Below are 14,327 nucleotides of genomic sequence, written 5' to 3' on the forward strand. Positions count from 1 at the left end.
AGCTTAAATATCTAAATTACTATCCTGCCGTAATAGTCAAAGGTGTTTACTTTTCTAAACTGTGGTAAAATATACATAAAATTTACCATCTATCATTTTTAAGTGGTGTTAAGTACATTCACCTTGTTGCCCTCATCCATCTCTGTAACCTTTTCATCTTCCCAAACTGAAACTGTTCCTACTAAACTATAACTCCCTATTCTGCCCTTCCCCCAGCCCTATCTTTATGAATTTGACTTTTCTAGGTACCTCATATAAATGGAATTATTTGTCCATTTATAAATCTGGCTTTTCTCACTTAGTATCACGTCCTCAAGGTTCATCCATGTTGTATAGCATGCATTGTAATTTCCTTAAGAACAAATACTCCATTGTGTGTGTGTATATGCACATAACACATTTTGTTTATCCATTCATCCATCAATGGACACTTAGGGTGCTTCTACTTTGAATAATGCAGCTTTGAACATAAGTGTATAATTTCTTTGAGACCTTGCTTCAATTCTTCTGGGTATATACTCAAATGTGAAATTGCTGGATCATATAATTTTGCTTAATTTTTCTGATGAACTGTCAGTTTTCCGTAGGGGTTGCACCATTTTACATTCCAAACAATGCACTAGGGTTCCAATTTCCCTACATCCTTGCCAACACTTATTTTTTAGAGTAGCCCTCCTTATAAATGTGAGGTGGTATTTCATTGTGGTTTTGATTCGCATTTGTCTACTAGTGTTGAGCATCTTTTCATGTGCTTATTGGCCATTTGTACAATTTCCTTGGAGAATTATCGTCTTCTGCCCATTAGAAAAATTGGGTTTTCTTGAGTTGTAAACCCCCTATTGGATACATAATTTGCAAGTACTTTCTCCCAATCCATGTTTGCCTTTTCACTGTTGCATGTTTTGATACACTTAAAATTTTGGTGTGATCTGATTTACCTATTTTATTGCCTGTGCTTTTGGTGTCATGTCCTAGAAATCACTGCCAAATTCTGTCATGAAGTGTTTTCCCAATGTTTTTTTCTAAGATCTTAAAAGTTTTAAAGTTTAGGTCTTAGATCCATTAATTCTTTTCTATGATGTAAGGTAAGGGACCAACCTCATTCTTTTTCATGTGGATAGTTTACCAGCATCATTTTTGACTATCTTTCCCATTGGATGGTTTTGGCACTTTGTCAAAAGAAGAGTTTATTTTCCAGCTCTCTGTTCTTTTCTATAGTTTTGTCTGTCTTACTATCAGTGGTTTTTAATAACTGAGAAATGTACAATGTGTTCATCCTTGATCATCATTTAACCTTTATCAAATAAAGATTAGTGTTTCCCTGCCTTCCATACCTTCTCAATCTTCCACACCACATTACTATTCAGCTTCAAAATTGTAATGACTATTTTAATAGATGACAAGTATCTATAATTTCCAAACTTTAAACATTAACATACTTCTTCCATTGGCCCTGGTACCAATTTGTACATTTACTGTACCTGTTTTAATGAGTCTCAGAAAAAGGGCAGATTTGAATAATTATTATTGAAACTGTTAAATAGATCGTAACTTCCACTATTTTATTGAAAATGTGATTTCATTTTAGCATATTAAGGAATATTTCTCTACACTTTTTTCCTTCTTCACTTAGGGGCCACTGTATTTTGTGTTGCTCCAAATGCAGTATTTCCATTTGAACTGTACAATGAAGAATATTTAGAGCAAAGGGACATCTATCTGACTCAATGCCAGCAAGAACTTCAACAGTTTATTGCCACATATGGACCTGGGACAGCTATTTTCACTAGTGATGAATAAGCAATATGAAGAAAATGTCTTTCTACTTAAGCAGTGGAAATGTTAGTGGTTTTGAAGTAATGCTTCATTCAGCTAATACTGTGTATAGTAGTATGTTAGAATGCCATCCTAAAAAATGTAAAATGTTTTCTTAAAATTAATTGCTAATGGAATAAACACTAATCCAAAGCTCAGAGCAAATAGAAATTTCAAATTTAGAATCCTATTACAAAAACCTCTGGCTAGCCCAGTACATGTGGTCAACATGGTCACTGGATAAAAAAATATGAATGCGGCAAACTAGTCAGTGTAAAAAATGGTAGCTTTTATGTAGTTCCCCTACACTTGTCACAAGATGGCAATTACATTTTAACAAATCATTTTAAACCGTTTTTTTGCACTTGTGACCTTGACAGATTATAAATTTATATAACCAGAGCCTCAAATTTAAGGACTCATGTTTTACTAGATATTGGCACATCCATTATATAGATAGTTATTATTTAGGAAGTCCGAAATATGGAATCAGGAGAAGCCTTGGAAAATTTTCCCTTTTATAAAGCCATGTTAAATGAACACACATAATTTACATCAAATCAAAGAATAATAATAAGTGAGTCTTTATTATAAGAAAAGTAGTTTGCATTTTTGGACGGAAGGTAACTGCTCTGAAAAGACAGGACATCATGAGAAAACATGCCACCTTATAAAATCCCAAAATGTTTTCATTCTTTAAAGCTTCAAGATTTCTACTAAAAGGAAAATATCGTGTAATTGCCACTTTATTAGCCAACATACTACCATGCACTGATTCTTTAGAAATTGGTAGAGCTCTTAACCATAAAGGTGGGGAGGTCTCTCTCTCTACAGGGTTTTGCCAGATCACTGCCTTCCTGGTCATTCACTTAACAGTATTTTTTGAACATCCACTAGTGCCAGAGATTATGCAGTTGTCTTCATATTTACATACAATTGTATATTGTCAAGACCTTATTTTGCGGCATCCGCATTACTACATTTCATGTTTCTGGTTCTGTTTGGGATGAAGGCAAAACACATGTTTTATTAAAGCTAGGATCCATAAAATGGAACCATTTTACAATTGTAGTGTTAAGGTTCTATTGATGAAACGAGGACTGGTATCACTGGGGGGTAAAATGGTTTTCAAGTGTTGCCTCGGACAAGAACGATTATAGAGATGTTGCTGTATATGTCTTATACTGTTTGATTTACCATGTTGAAATTATAATCCTGATAAACGGAGGGAATTTATATGCTGTGGGACTCAACAGGAAAGCAAGATTTAGCTCTATTTAAAGTCTTCACCCAGGTAGGAACTGTTTAGAATTCTTTTAAATTCTCAAGTCCTGGACAGACTGGACTGTCCAGTCACTATTTTCCTTAATACAGCATATTGTTATTGCTTATTAACTAAGATTAGGATTACTTTTTTGTTTACAGAGGTAAAAGCAAACTGATGAAATTAAAATTTAAAAAATTTGTCACAAGTGAAACCTCTACTTTTACAAGGCAATTAAGGAGTTAGGAGATGCCAACTATAGTTGGCCCTGGAACAAGGGGATTAGGAGCTTAATCCCCCCTCCTCCCATGTAATTGGAAATCTCCATGTAACTTTTGACTTTCCAAACAACCTACTGTTGACCAGAAGCCTTACTGGTAACACAGTTGATTAACACATTTTGTATGCTATTATATATGGTATTCTTGTAATAAAAGAAGATAAAAATTTTTTCCAAGTTGTCACATATCTCTAAAAATCTTCCAGTAGATTTACTGGAAAAAAAATAACATCTGCTTATAATTGGACTTGCACAGTTCAAATTTCAGGTTTAACAACAGGTTATGCAGGGAGGCCCATATAGTTATCTGGTGTTCAATGATTAGGGCCTCTGCAGAACCCTGCTAAGGAAAGAAAAAGGGTATGAGAACTGGAAGTACTAGAAATGTCTCCCCAGCTGCTTATCCACCTACCTCATACAGAAATCACTATCCACAAATGAGCTAGTTATTGACAAGAGCATAGTCTCCCTGAAATGTGTTTAAAGAAAGTCTGAACTAGTGGCTATGAGAACAGAGATGTTTAAAGATTTGATATATTTTAAAGGGAACACTTTATTGCGCAGCAATTAAAAGTATTCAGACATGTATTTTTCTACATAATTTATTGTGAGATTACCAATGTTAAATAAAATGTTAATTTTCACCATTTGCTTCAGTTCATTTCTTCTTGCCCAATTCTTTCTCTTCCAAATGGCTGCATGCCAGACCTCCAGGGGGAAAAGAAAAACCAGAAACCAACAGTGAAAATCATTCCATACTCAAACTCAAAAACCATAACCTTGACATACAAAAGCAATTTTAAGAGGAAATGAAGCCAGCCCTCTGAAGTTTATCAGATACTTTTCAATTATTAATAGATGCTGTTGTTTGACCAATCATACTTACTTGAGGCAATGAAGAACTTTTAAAAGCCACAGCTATGGACTTGAACATTGATCTGTAGCTACCTGTATGGTGAAAAAAACGTACCCATTTAAAAAAACTGCATTATATTTGAGTAATTCATCACATAATCAATGTAGATTACTGGCATCTCAGTCTTAAAATTATTTCTTCAAAGAAACCCTCAGCTGGGTAAACGGCAAAAAGTAATCTGTCATCACTGTGCCAGCTATCTATGTCAACAAAAATCGTATTAAACATTTCTGGTACTGCTCTCCACAAACAGTACCAGTACCATAAAAACATAAAAAGAAAACCCACACAATTTAACTTTTGGTACCTATTATATGCAGTTACATTCCTAGTAATTTTCTTCCCAGTGGTTTTTTTTTTCCATCCTCTGAGAAGTTTCTGGAAAACACTTAACATGATAACCTTCATTCATCTTCAGCTCATAGGCTGTTGCACCTGGAAATTAAATATTTCATTGTGAATACTCATTTGTACTTCCATCTGTTGTTTGCCCTCTTATATGTAGAAATGGTCCAATAACATTTTTATTCATTTTTAATCAGGAACCATAAACATAACCATAGTTGCAACCTGATTCCCAACCAGCTTTTTAATAAAAACCACCAACACTGAGACTATATAGTGGAGTAATTTTCTGTTGTTCAACACATCTCTAATGGAACAGAAGACAATTACTTATTGCTCTATTCTACTTTTGGTAGTATAAATCCAAAATCTAACATATCTATAAATGATTTGAGTATTTATTAGCCCTTTTGCTTGAACGGACCCTAATATTGTTAAATGATCTATGTTGGAAACGGATTCATTAACATTGACAGGAAAAAGTGGATATATTTATGATGTTCTTTACTGAAGCACTATTGATCTTAAGACATGATATTCCTAATGAGTATCCAGCCATTGCTTTTCTGTCTCAGAGATTGACACGGATGAGATACAAACCAGGTTAAAGGTTAGATATATAAAAACAAGTGTGCAGCCCTCCAACTAAAGCATTCTAATGGAAATCTAATAGAGTTTTAGAGCAGGGATACCTTTTGTTGGCATCATTACTGGCAGTCCTGTAGAATTAAGTCCCAAGTTGCCTGAAAGCATGCTTGTGTACAGCAAAGGGCATGGCTCGAGCCACAGATCACGTCCTACAGCACCCAGGAGGCTAAAATCATTTAACAAAAGAGCTACTGGAAATGATTTATGAAGACAGATCAAACGTTGGACTGTAAAAAACAATTTATCATTTCTTTCAAGTCTTGAAATTATTTCACATAATTGATATTAGAATTACTAACAGTTAATTATGAGTAATTCCAACTTTCAAAATTTCAGTTCAATATATAATTCATGGGACCTATTGACAACTACATGCACAGTCCAATTGTGTAAACTCTAAAACAAAATGTTTCATGACATTTATGTAGAATAAAGCTGTTACTCATCCCACTACCCTCAAAAAAACCAAGAAACCAGACACAAAATCCAGATAACAAGCATCTCGGGATGGAAGGCAGGGGAATAGAACAGGGAAACAAGTATATTATTGTTAAGATTTCGGTTCCTAAATGGATCACTTGGCTCTTGCGTATTTATGTATTAGGACTTACGTGCATTATCAATATTTCTACCTAACATTTAGTTTGTAAAATTAAAAAAATCCAAAGAAACACCTAGCAATGAAACTGGGATTCAAGCCACTTAGGCCTCAAATGTAAGGATGACTAATACCAAATATAAACTGTTTTCAGCCATCACATTTGCCTTGTTGACAGTTAACTGTTTTAGATGAAGCAGTACTTCAAATATGGAGGCAGGAAAAAACCAAAACGCCATGACCGTACCATGTCTCATCAATGAGGTATTCACTTATAATTTGTTTTTGATGAGGCTAGAGTTCCTCTAAGCCTCCCAGCTGTAACCAGTTCCTTCTGTACCAAGTCCAGAAATACACATCTCTGCGTATTGTGACTACGATACAGCAGGCCTCTACACTGTATTATTCTCCAACTCTACTGCCACTTCTTTATAGAGTTTATGTATAAATGCCGGCAAGCAGAGAGATCTGTCGAGACCACAACTTTCAGTAGGTAAACTGAGCTGTTAACAATTTGAAAAACCAATCACAAAGTACAGTTAAGCAAAGGCTTTCTCGTATCTAATAGAAAATTCCCTTCTCAGTTTATAAAGCGCTCCCTAAGGATTAACAAGCCGCCTATTTAAGGAGCCCCGAAATCATCCGGGCCGTGCACGTGGCCACCGGACTATCGCGCTCCCGCCTCCGAAGCCGGTGAACCACAGAAGGCCTAAATCAGTTTGCGAGCTGCGAACAGTCGACACTGGCGTTCACTAAAGAGAGTCAGGTAAGACTCGCTGGCGGCTACTCACAATAGACGAGTGAGCAGATGGCGGGGAAGCGGGCTCGTGGCCGCGTGGGTCGGTGGGGGAGAGGAAGGCCGCGTCGCCGACCGCCTGGCTGCGCCCGTACGAAGGGCGGAGGCCCCGGAACGGGACCACAAGAGCTCCGAGGGCGAAGGCAGGCACGGATTCAGCCATGGAGTCGGTTCACGGCAGAAAGCAGCGAGGAACTAACATCGCGGGGACTCCCACCTCGAAGAAGTCGGAGACCGGCCCGCTCGGCCACGGCACTTCCCGCACATAGGACCCTACCCGGGCGCCCGCGCAGAAAAGAAAGTGAAGTGCCAGGGCAGCCGCTAGGCGCTACGGGATGGCTCCGCCCCTTCCGGGACTGACCCCGCCCCTGCCGGCCCAGCGCGCGCCTGCGTGGGAGCAGGGTCCGGACGCTGCTGCTCTTCTTGGACAGGTTGGCCTGAGGTGGCGCGCTACACCAGTTTACATTGCGGAGGTTTTTGGAACTTCCATAGAGGCTTTCAAGGCTCACGAGGACCTCACCTAGAGCTGGTTTCTTGAGTATGTACTGATTAATCTACCGGCTTGTTAGGGATCCCAGAGAGCAGAAAGGGCTCTAAAAAGAAAGGGTCTCCCATCCTTGTACATTACATTTGCGTCCTCTTGTTAACCTTAAAAATAAAACTGGCAGTTACTTTACCAGCAAAATGGGTTTATTTGGGAATAACAGAATTGTAATTTGGGACAAACTATGGCAAAACCACAGGCATGTAGGGAAAAAAAAACATAGGAATGCTCTTTTATAGAAGAAATGGGAAGAGCTGGGGGACTGCTAAGCAAAAAGTCCATTGGGAGGAAACTGGGAGTCTCGTGTTTTGGCTGCTCATCGACTGGGCTGTGGCTGGGCTATTGCTACGGGAGGCAGAAGCTCTTCCCTCTCCCTGCTGGATGGTAAAGTAGCCAAAGTTAAGTTGTAAGGTGTCCTCCCTTTCTGTGGGGTCTGCGATTGATGAGGCCTGCTGGGCCCGAGAGCTCCCTCTACAGGCCTTTGGACACCATGTCAGTGAGGTGTCCCTTCAATTTTCAGTCTTCTACCCCTCACCTACTTAAGTGCTTAAAAGACTGGTGGTGTTTGTTGGACATCCCAGTTTCCAGTAAGGGCATCTGGAATCAACCTCTTCATACACCAGAAGAACCAATACCAGGAAGAAAAAAAAGCGATTCTATTTCCCCTATAACAATAGCTACTGTTCCTATTTTTACTAATAATAGAGGGTTAAGAAAAGCTTTCATAAAGCACCTGCCTTATTTATGAACATGTTGTAATTTGCTGTTGATTTTCGTGCCCTGCATATTATCACTCTCGTTTTTCTTAATCATTATATATTGAATCCTGCCTGCAAAGCAGTAGGCTTAATGCTGGAGACAGGTTGATCTTGTTACCAGAAAGTATACACTTGAAAGCATATAATTAAATAATTGAATCGGTAAAACACATTGCTCCTTTAAAAACTGGGAGTCTAAGAAACCGATACAAAATCTATTATAAAATCTATTTGCTTCAAAGACACATGGTATGAAAATCTAAATTCAGCAAAACAAATCGTGATCATTTCTCTTTATATAAAATGTTTGCTGGATGCTCTACAAGGGCTTAAAACTCTTTCCTTAGGGCCTCAAACGTGTTCTGTTTCTTCTGTCAAGTAATGGCTTGGGTCTCAGCCTGATGAGATATTTTTACTTCATCCCATTGGGTTTGTCAATGATTTCTTGAATATGACACCAAAAACACAGGCAATAAAAGAAAAAAATAAGGTAAATTGGACTTCACCAAAATCAAAAGCTTTTGTGCATTAAAAGATACTTTCAAGAGAGTGAAAAGACAATCCACAGAATGGGAGAAAATATTTGCAAAGCATATCTGGTTAGGGATTAATATCCAGAGTATCTGAAGAACTCCTACAACTCAACAATGAAAAAAACCAAACAACCCAGTTAAAAAATGAACAAAGAACATGAATAGACATCTCTTCAAAGAAGATATACAAATGACCAATAAAAACACACAAAAGATGCTCACTATAACTAGCTGTTAGGGAAATGTGAATCAAAATTTATATAAGCTACCCCTTCACACCCATTAGGATAGCCATTAAAAAAACAACAAATAGCAAGTGTTGGCAGGGATATGGAGAAATTGGAACCTGTGTACCATTGCTGGTGAAATGTAAAATGATTCAGCCTCTGTGGAAGATAGTATTAGGATTCCTCAAAAAGTTAAACATAGAATTACTTCATGATCCAGCATTTCCATTTCAAGGTATATATATTCAAAACATTGAAAGCAGAGCCTCAAACAAATGTACACCATTGTTAATAACAGCATTATTCGTTATAGCCAAAAGGTAGAAAAAACAACCCAGATGTCCATCAGTGGATGAATGGATAAACAAAATGTGTTATATACATTCAGCAGAGTATTATTCAGCCTTAAACAGCAAGAAAACAGTGATATATCCTACAATGTGGACGACCCTTGAAAACACTATGCTAAGGGAAAAAAGTCAGGCAAAAAGGACAGATATTCACTCATACAAGGTACTTAGAAGGGGCAAATTCATAGAGGTCGAAAGTAGAAAGTGGTTATGTGGGACTGGGGTGAAAAGTGGATCAGGAGTTATTGTTGAATGGGTATGGAGTTTCTATTGAGGTTGATGGAAAAGTTCTGGAAATGAACAAACCTACAAGCAGGCAATAGTGGCCCGGAAATATTTAAGGAGGTTAAAACATACCATAGCCTGTGTGGTTGGAAACCCTTGCTGTTGGGGCTGCAGACATAATGGAGATGGTTTGTGAATGTATTTAATACCACTGAAGTGTACAATTAAAAGTGGTTAAAATGGTAAATTTTGTCATGTATACTTTAATGCAATAAAAATAAGATAATTTAAAAAGAGAAAAAGACCCATGCCTTCACATGGCTTACCTTATCTCTTGCTTCCCCTCTCTTTATACACACCAGTCACCTTGGCCTACTCCTAGTTTTTATAGCACATGAAATAATTTTCACATCTCAAGCCCTTTGCTCTTGCCTGGAATTCTCTTGTCCCAGATGTTTGAATGGCTGACTTCTTTTCTTTCTTTAATCTCAGGATCTTTCTCACTGAGGCCACACTTGCCCTGCCTACCTAAAGTAGGCCCACTACAAAACATCTCCCTTTTTGTTTCCTTCAAAATCTGTAATCATTTTGTTTTAATATTTGTTTTTATATACTTTTGCTGCCCTCAGTGGAATATATACATTTTGTGAGAGGAAAGACCTTGTCTCTTTTGTTCATCTTTTTATTCCTAGCACCTAATGCAGTCTCTAGAACTTAATAAATATCTATTGAATGAATGAACAAATGAATCAGAGATCTGTGTGTGCTGATTTGGAAAACTTTTCAAGATATATTAAGTTTTGCAGGAGGTACAGGAGGCATTTAGTAAAATCTCATTTTTTGGTTAAATAAAAACATGCATTTATATGATTGCTTATGCATAGAATATTTTTGAGAGGTTACAAAAGAAACCTTACAATACATGCCTCTAGGGAGTGAAAGTTAGGGTTTGTTGGGAGAGTGATATTTTAATTTTTTATTGTATACCATTCTCTACTATTTGGATTTTTACTACGTGTATGCAATTTTATAATTGAATTAAATTTTAAAAAGAATTATTAAAAGTAGCATATTTTTTCTTCCATCTGCCAAAATAGACCCTTTCTAAGATTTGCCCCTTCAACCATCACTCTCTTAAACCCAGGCTGGCATTATGGAAAATGTTTGGTATCCTTCAGCAATGAGCACATCCCAGGGGGTGGCTGGTCTCCAAGTTGCTGAACTAAGTTAATGCTGCCAGTTGTAAATACAACAAAAACCAATTCGAGGGAAAAGTTGAATGGTTCAAATCTGATATGGTAATTTATCAAAAGTAACTTTGAAAAAAAGAGCTATTCTTTGATAATGTAACCAGGATTACCTTGGAAGTTTACTTTTTGTAGATAGACATACATGTGGATTCAGGGCATATATGATATTATTTTCTTAAGAGCTGTCAGGATCTAGAGTCTGCACTTACACATGTAAATCTCATTAGTAAATTAATACATTTGGCCTTCCATCCTTTTTCATATTAATGGATGATTTGGAGAACCTCCTAGTTTCCCTAGATGTTTGCAGCAGAAAATGCGGTTGGAACTGGAAGGAAGTTCCTATAATACCATATGCTTGTGCTTTCCCTTGCTCAATAGTAAGCATGTCAAAATAGAGTTCATGCAAGAGAAATGTAAATGACCCCACTCATAAATGCACGACTTTGATGCATAAGATCATTTTAGCTTAGGCAAGATTATTTTTAAACATAATATTGACATTAAGATAATCATAGCCTATATACCTCTCATCAAGGTTGAAGTACCAAATCTGTGAAAAATACATTAAATTGTCAGAAAATAGGGCACTCATCTTAATGAAAGTTGATTCTTAAACACTTGAAGTACATGAACTTTACTGAAATAACTTTTGTGAAAATTACTTAAATTACTCATGATTTCTGTCCAGATCTAAAATAATGAGTGGCTTTAATTGTCAATGTGAGACCCTAGGGTTTTCCTTTTATGCTTAAAAATATAACTTTTATGTTAAAAGTAAGCCTTGCAAACTACTGAAATCCTGTGACAAATTTGGAATGGAATGGAATGTTATTAAAATTATTCAGTCTGACCAATGGGACCTGCGGGGAAGTCTGCTAGGGGACTTCAGGGCAAATTTTCTTCTTTGATGAAAAGACATATATGGGAAAAAACAGCTCTTCTTCCCCCAGATATTATCTTCTGTGAAAGAACTCCTGGCATCACTACAGCCATCTTGTTAAATGAGGGGAGCTTGCTGGAGAGGGCAAAGTAGAAAGGAGAAGGAACCGAGCAACTTAAAGACATTGGTCACCAAATTAACCAACCAGGGAGCCACTCCAGCAGCTTCTAGTTAAGTGAAATCACATTTGTCTTACTGTTTAAAAGAATTAGTTAAGAATGGGTAAATGGAGAGCTGGGAATGTGAAAGTAATTGAAAAATTCAAACTAAGGTTAAATTGTGATGTTATCCAAACCCCCCTGATGATCTAATACAAATTATGCCCTGAAATTAACACATCATTAAACTTCAACACTGTGTAGATTCTGAATGTTTCTTTTACCATGTCCTCTTGTACATAAGCATGAGAGTTTCTCCACGCCCAGTGGTGTTCTGATAAACAGGATCTTAAAAACAAAAACAAAACAAAAACCCTGGTTTATAGCATTTGCAGATGTCCATGGTGTAAATCCTCCCATCATTGCTGATTTCAAGCTATTTAATTACTTAATGGCTACCTCATAAAGCACCCAAATACCTGAATTATTAACAGTTGGCTCTCAGAGCACACTGTTGTCCTGAGAAGCTGAACTGCTGGGTTGAAAAACTAAAGGATAAATGCATCTTCATACTTAATATAGTCAAATCGCATTCTAAGAAGTTCTACCACATACTTGTCAAAAGTTACTCTTTTCAGAATTTAAACATTTTTGCCGATCTGATAAATATGAAATGGCATTGTTAGTCTGATTTGCATTTGCTGTGAAGTTGAAAAGATAATTTTACATATATTTTTCCCTTAAATTTTTTTTCATATGTTTTTAATCATTTGGGATTTCTCTTCTGTAAATCATAGCCTTTGCCAGTTTTTTATTGGAATATTTGCCATTTTAAAAATTGATTTGCAAGATTACTTTATATATTCTGGCATAGGGAAAATGGAAGTTCCATGGCTAGGATCCTCACCTGATCCTAACTACTCATTGTGTTTGAGAGATGATGTAACACTTAGCCTACTGAGCAGGCGCATGCTTGTATATGCACTCAAGATAAGCCATTATTGCCTGTGTTGTTACAGAAAAAGAGTTCATCCAGTTCCTCCTAGGAGCTCTTCTCTGGAAGCAGGGCCTAGAGTAGAGAGCAAGGGAGGGAAGCAGGAGAGGAGGCAAGGGCAGAGCCTGGGGCAGAGGCTGAGATGGAGGCAGATGGGGTTCTAGCACATGACCTGCCACCATGAATAAAGCTTGGTGTAAGCCCCTTTTTACTCCCAAGTGTTCTGTTGTCATTTTTTGGTCTCACTGAATCCAGAGTGAACTTACCCAAGGCTGAAACTCTCAACTGAGACATCTGGATACTAATCTTTTGTCAGTTATCAGTTACATGTATTTCAAATAATTTTCCCAGTCCATTTTATTTTTCATTATATTTATGGTTTTATGCCATTTGGAAGTCTCTTCTCCTCTCTTCTAACCAACAGCTCCCCAACACCTGACACCTCTGCATTTCCATGGAGGATTTATGGCTGCCCTTAAATCCAAATCCTTTGACGTGCCTTTCAAGGAACTCCTTGACTTGAAAATTGGGAATGACAGAGTACTTATTCCTAGGATGTTTATAAGGATAAAATGAAATAATATATGTGCAGTATCTCTCCCTCTTCCCCATGCACTTTCAAGCAGCATATCATTCTCACTTGCTTTTCCCTATGACTAGAATGTTCTTCTTGTCCCTCTGCCTTAGGAAAGACATCCTTAATCTTTTAAGACTGGGCCAGATACCCACAAAGATACTCTGGTTGCTGTCTCAGTAGCCATCCTTAGCCCTCTTCACTGATGATAGACCTAGATTTTGTTTGTGGTATGGGCCTAGCCTTAGGGCTAAGCCAATCTGTTTGTCTCTTCTCTTGCCTTCTGTGATAGATGCTGAAGACTGGCTCACTCAGTAGCTATTCTAGCCTCCTTTTATCTGCATTTCTGTACTGTGGAGGCTGAAAACTAAGTATTATACATTCCAAGGCTTTCATGCAGCTAGGATTCTGGATACGAATTGGGTCCTGCCAATCAAATGCATTGGTGTAAAGGCTGAATTCTAAATAGAGTTGTGTTTGGGGAAAAAGCAGGCTAGGAGCTATCCATTTTGCTGACATAGATGCAGCAAAGGCAGTGTGTTTCTGGAATCAGCACTGTGTGGTGTGTGGGCAGCTTCCCATTTGTTAGGCAGTCTAGATCATGGCAGAAGTATCAGCCTGCCTTAGCAGCCCACTTAGTGGAATGACTTTGGAAATTGTTCCTATAAATTCAGCATACATTTGTTTCATCCCAATGATTCTGTAGGTCACTAAGACCCTTTATAAGCCTCTTTCTTTTTACACTTTACAGATATTTCAACCAGATCAATATTCATTCCTTACACCTGGGTGGAACTTGTGTCCCAATGCTGGCCAATGAGAAGTAACTAGAAGCCCTGGACCCTGATAATTTTATGAAGCTATCTTACCAGCCCTGGGCTACCAACTTGTGGATTTTTTTTACGTGAGAAAAATAATCCTAACTTATTTAAACCGCTATGGTTGAGTCTTTCTTATTAGCAGCTGATGGCAGTTCCTAAGTGATATAATAAGCAATGAACAATGTATGTCATAATATTACAAAAATATTTGTGGACCAACTGATGATTGATGAACAAAGGCACTGAAGCATGAAATAGCAGTGTGTATGTATGTGTGTGTGTGTGTGTGTGTGTGTGTGTGTGTGTGTGTGTGTGTTCTACAACTTTAAGTGTAAAACAGGAAGTGGT

General features: G+C 37.5%; 1 protein-coding gene, 1 long non-coding RNA gene and 1 other non-coding gene across 3 annotated transcripts in view; 1 reads left to right on the top strand and 2 right to left on the bottom strand.

The window, feature by feature from the left end:
• The window catches only part of MCMDC2 (minichromosome maintenance domain containing 2), a 57,545-nt gene extending 53,542 nt beyond the window's left edge, over positions 1-4,003 (top strand). Inside the window, exon 15 of the mRNA XM_073229607.1 lies at positions 1,634-4,003. Within this exon, the coding sequence (XP_073085708.1) occupies positions 1,634-1,800 (167 nt within the window). The 3' untranslated portion in view covers positions 1,801-4,003. The remainder of the gene's footprint in view (positions 1-1,633) is intronic.
• LOC140847932 (uncharacterized) lies at positions 3,946-6,957 on the bottom strand. Its single transcript, XR_012128219.1, has 5 exons — positions 6,658-6,957; positions 5,313-5,434; positions 4,583-4,710; positions 4,246-4,307; positions 3,946-4,067 (listed from the first exon to the last, which is right to left on the bottom strand). It is a non-coding gene; the product is annotated as an uncharacterized lncRNA (long non-coding RNA).
• On the bottom strand, positions 4,386-4,472 carry LOC118968349 (small nucleolar RNA SNORD87). The gene has a single exon (XR_005055968.1). It is a non-coding gene; the product is annotated as a small nucleolar RNA SNORD87 (small nucleolar RNA).
• Positions 6,958-14,327: the final 7,370 nt, after the last annotated feature.

This window comes from Manis javanica, chromosome 2 (genome assembly GCF_040802235.1).
Source record: "Manis javanica isolate MJ-LG chromosome 2, MJ_LKY, whole genome shotgun sequence".
In the NCBI taxonomy this organism is placed as follows: Eukaryota; Metazoa; Chordata; class Mammalia; order Pholidota; family Manidae; genus Manis; species Manis javanica.